The sequence below is a fragment of the Octodon degus genome, unplaced genomic scaffold (assembly GCF_000260255.1).
Source record: "Octodon degus isolate 3935 unplaced genomic scaffold, OctDeg1.0 scaffold00029, whole genome shotgun sequence".
NCBI lineage: Eukaryota > Metazoa > Chordata > Mammalia > Rodentia > Octodontidae > Octodon > Octodon degus.
Genome location: NW_004524605.1, coordinates 18,300,150 through 18,305,014, shown reverse-complemented (window position 1 = coordinate 18,305,014; position 4,865 = coordinate 18,300,150). Strand labels below are relative to the sequence as shown.

Sequence of the window (4,865 nt, the reverse complement as noted above, 5' to 3'; positions counted from 1 at the left end):
TTATTTTATAGCTTGACTTTAATCATGTCAAAAATCGCACAAATGAAGAAAATAAAAGCAACTCACTCTTGTTAAAATATAAGAACTGAGGGGAGAGGTCATTCGCACAGCCTAGTCTACTTCGCTACCATCCATCTTATGTTGAAAACTAGGAAGAACCATGGAAATGCTTGATTTGTGCAGAAATATACAAACTGCTGCATCTGGTAATTTATCTGACCCACATTCTATAGTCAGTCTCTGTACCACCTGCAGCAGTCTCACTGGGAACGACGGCATTGCCACTGCAGGCCACGGGGCCTCGTTTGTTCATCAATTGGTTTCCCATTTGAAGTCTGTGAGTAGGAAGAAGGAAACCTACTCCATGAAATCCTCTGCCAACTAATTGGTAAAGGGCCAATGGTAAAATTATTTTATGTCAATACATTTGAAAAATTCCCCACAACACAAAAACAAACATAAAATATAAATACTTGAGGAGCAAATCCAATATCTCACAAAACACCGATACTGAGACAGTTTTGGGAACTGCTGTTTCTAAGGCGCAAATGTTCTGCATTTAAAGGAACAACCTATAAGAATGAGGTCAGAATGAAATATCTATAACTTCTCTTTCTTAAATATTTAGTTTTGATTAGGAGGTGACAGATTTTGAGCACTTTAGATAGAAGGTGTAAAAGTTAGGCTTAATAGTTAATGGTTATACATCTTTCATTCATGGACTATCCAGGTGGTGGTATTTTATTATCATAGTTGTGAAAAATTAAATATTTTTATCTCTCACTGTCTTAAAGTATAGTAGTAGCTTGCTAAGCACTGCTTTTAAATTATAGCATCACTATATTATGCCACATTATTACTTTATATCTGGTAATATACGATACCACATTATGTTGCATTGCTACATTATGTTGATACCTTTCTGTTCTTCCCGACTCTCTTTTACTACATTATCTGATGAACTGACTCTAGTTTCCTATTTCAGCTTTCAGTGCAAAATGTTATATAATAATAAAGCTACATTTATTACTATAATTGATGCATTATTTCTTTGAGAAAAAAATTTTAATTTGAAGCAAACTATGCCACCCAAAACTACTAATATTTCAAAAATTAGTTGAATATTATATTTTATTTTGTTACTATGAGCAATGAAAGGTACCATCATTGTTACATTTCAGTAACCCAGCATACTTATAAGAATTGATTTTACATGTGATCACGTTTAAATCTTATTAAAAAAGGGGTCAAAATTTAATGTGTTTTAAATTACAAGAGACTGAATAAATCTAAAAATTGGCTTTCTGTTCCAAAGTTTTGAACCTATTTTTTTTACTATGTTTCTTGTTATTTCCATGCTTATAAAATAGAAATTTTATTATGAAACTCACCATATTGATAGCATTCACTGGACCAATGCTATTCACATACATGTCTGTGTGAATTAATGTTGGTTTCACTGTAAAAGAACAATAAATATGTTGGCGTGCGGAGAGATACAATCGTGTTCTCTTAGTCTAGTTTCTAAGATAGACTTATTTAGCCACATTAGTACTGATTTATTTATAACTAGTTACTAACTAATTACATATGAATAACAATTATGTTTTCAAAGAAGTACCTCTTTTTAAGGTTATGGCTGCAATAAGAAGCATAGTGGCATCTTGAAACTGATTATCCTATAAAAACTAAGATGCAATTAAAAGACATTTTTCTGAGCTTTTGTTCACCCTTCTCTCATATTTGAAATTTCAACATTTTTCCTTCAAGATCTGGAATCTATTTGCATATCTTAACCTGACCTGACCCAAAGAGACAAAAAGAATACTTTGCTATTTAGGAAAAAGCTATGCACTAGAAAAATGAACTGGGCACAATAAAAAGTAGCATGAATTGTTTCTGAATCAGCGCTCCCTACTGATTTATGATCTGCATTTGTCCAACAAAAAAAAATCCATCTTCCTTAAAGACATCTCAGGTGATGTGGCTATACAGATAATATGAGGAAACTGTATGGAAGACCATTGTGTACCTGTTTGTTAGGCAGGACCATTATTAGACATCTGTAGCATGACTTTCATGAACAAATGCATGTGCTTCATTTTTGTCTGACAATGAACAAAGATTCTTCACATTTTGCTGGATCTAAATTCAACCATTACATTTGCCCTCATCTTTATTCATTTCCTTTGAAAGTACAATGCCTAAAACTATCTGTGAGAGACTGGATTCTTCATGAATAATAACACCTGCACCCTTACCTCTTCCTCGGTGAGGTTCTCTGCCTTTAGATACTGGGTTTCACTAGATTTGCTTTGGCTAGTAATACACGGATAAGAGTGAGCAAGCCAGGTCTAAATCCATGCCGTAAGCCTTTGGAGTTTCTGTTTTGTTTCGCTGTCTTCTGCTGTCATGGAGGACGCCTCTAGCTAGTGTTCAGGCTCCAGAACAAGAATTCGAGGTACTTAGAATGCGGCTCCTCTAAGTAAGCAGCCCAGCTTTGCTCGGGTTAGTTTAGCTCAGCTCCCAGTCAAGTGAATACTTACATAAAGTAAATTTTTAGTGTTGTAGCCACTTACATTTTGTGATTGTTTGCTTGCTATGTAGCAATGCATAGCCACTATTAATTCTACATTCTTTTTTTTTTTTTTCATTTTCGAACTTGCACCATAAAATTTCTCTTGACTTTGTTTGGAATAGCTCAGGAAATTTTAAGTTTTAGCTCTGAGCCTCACTTGAAAATCATTTATTTTCCATGTTGAATTTAGCAGAACTAATACTACCTCCGAGGTGGAAATCTGTTTTATACATTTCATTAATGTCATATTATCTAGTAGAAATATAATTTAAATTCTGGCTCTAAAATTATGCAAACATTTTGTCCTACCAAGGTGAATAAGGTGGACGCTGTCCTGTGTTCCTCTCCATAGCACAGCGCGAATGCTTTAGCCTACCTCCTATATCGGGTCGAAGTTTATTGTCATAGCCTTCCAACAAGTTGTTTAGGATGACAGTGACATCACCCTCGGGAACTTTGGGAGTCAAGACCCATGTTTTGTTTGAAGCATAGTCTTCATAGTCATCATCAGACTTTTGGCTAGTGAAGCTAAAAAAAAAAGAAAGAAAAGAAAATATTGGCATAAAAACACACATTACATCAAACTTTATTTTACCACAACACATTGCCAGAAAACGAAAACTAAGGGGGATTATAGGCACATGTGCAGCAATACAAAATTACATTTGATGATTAATATAAGCAAGCATTAATTCCATAGCATCTGTAGTGAGTAGAACAGGCTGGGAAATGTTTCGATTTGTTCTCAAAGAGAATCTTCTCGTATCAGGAATAGAGACCACTATAGTCTAGAAGCATCCCTCTAGGACCCTGATTCATCTTTTCTCTCGAGCACTGCTAAACTCTACATAATAGGGCTTTAATCCTATGATCCAGACCTTAGTAGTATAAGGAAGATAATTCTGTATTGCAAGGAAATTTTCAAATTCTCTAATTCAGAAGAAAAAAATGGCTACTCCAACAGATATAGTTAATGCAAAAGTACATTTCAAACTGCCATTTTCAGTCTGTCTCTATGTCTTTCTCTCTGTGTCTGTGTCTGTGTTTATGTCTCTGTGTGTGTGTGTGTGTGTGTGTGTGTGTGCGTGTGTGTGTGCGTGTGCATGTGCATCTTTCTCATCTTTCAAATATATGTACCCAATTAAATTTTCCTTTGTAGAAAAGAATACAAATCATTGCTTGATTTTCTCTATCTACTTAAAGGACTTCCAATACTAACAAATAAATAAGGCAGATGTGATAGTGTTGTTTTACTGTTATTATTCCTTTCTGGTTAATAAGAAGAAAAACATACTGAGTTGAAAAGGTAAGGGATAAGGACTACTTTCTTCGAATTAAGGGCTTATTCTAGAATTGCACTATATTTTTCTGGATCAGTATTAGTCTAATTGATTACTTCAAATAAACATATTGTTGAGGAATTTTCTTCACATTTCGGAATGCTTACTTAGTCATAGGGAGGTAAACTAGAGCAAAGAAATTGAGAGGATGAGCATGGGAACGAGAAGTACTACCTTGCTTTCTGTATTGCAGTGTTTTGCCTGCTACTCAACTGTGTGTGGTCTTAAACATGTTCCTGTACCTTGCTAATTCCCAGAATTCTCATGTTAAAATAGAATTAATACCACTATTCACAATTTTTTGTAAATTATTAAGATGATCCTCATCAAGTGCTTAACAAACACGTGACATATAGTCTTGGAAATAGCTCCATTAAAGTCATTGCTGTGTATTAATCTCTACTAGATCTATAACAAAAGTTACAAATACGTAACCAAAACTAGAATCTATAGATTGCACTGCATGGATTTTGTTTAATGGCGGTTGAGAAGAACTAAAAGCAGATGTTTTCCAAGAAGAAAAATAATGAGCCCCTCTATTATAAATGATTTTCTTCTCTGAAGCTCTCCCTGCTGAGGTCTAAATTAAAGGGGCTGATGCATAATCTGGGATTGCTTCCAGATTTTTCTTTTAAAAAAAGATCTTCCCTCATTCAAGGTTGACTGCTTCTTTCTCTGAGACTCTTTGGTGGTAAAACCTTGTACTTATAGGCACACTATTCAGGAACAATAAAGTCTGACCATGAAGTTCTCTGTGCACTTGGGGACTCAGAAAGAATAACTGGGCAGGAACAAACTGACAATAAGTCAAGAAAGTTGATTTAGCTTTTGTGTGGGCTGAGAATGACACGAAGCTGAGCTTCTGATGAAAGCAGCTGACTGAATGCAGCAGCCAGGTGCAGGAGGGAGAGAGAGAGAGAGAGAGAGAGAGAGAGAGAGAGAGAGAG

At 35.1% G+C, this 4,865-nt stretch overlaps 1 protein-coding gene across 1 annotated transcript in view; it reads right to left on the bottom strand.

Moving 5' to 3' along the window:
* The window catches only part of Gabrg2 (gamma-aminobutyric acid type A receptor gamma2 subunit), a 97,932-nt gene that overhangs the window by 67,147 nt on the left and 25,920 nt on the right, over positions 1–4,865 (bottom strand). The window contains exons 2-4 of the mRNA XM_004629470.1: positions 2,955–3,106; positions 1,392–1,459; positions 362–381 (exon numbers count right to left, since the gene is read on the bottom strand). Coding sequence (XP_004629527.1) covers positions 362–381; positions 1,392–1,459; positions 2,955–3,106 — 240 coding nt within the window. The remainder of the gene's footprint in view (positions 1–361; positions 382–1,391; positions 1,460–2,954; positions 3,107–4,865) is intronic.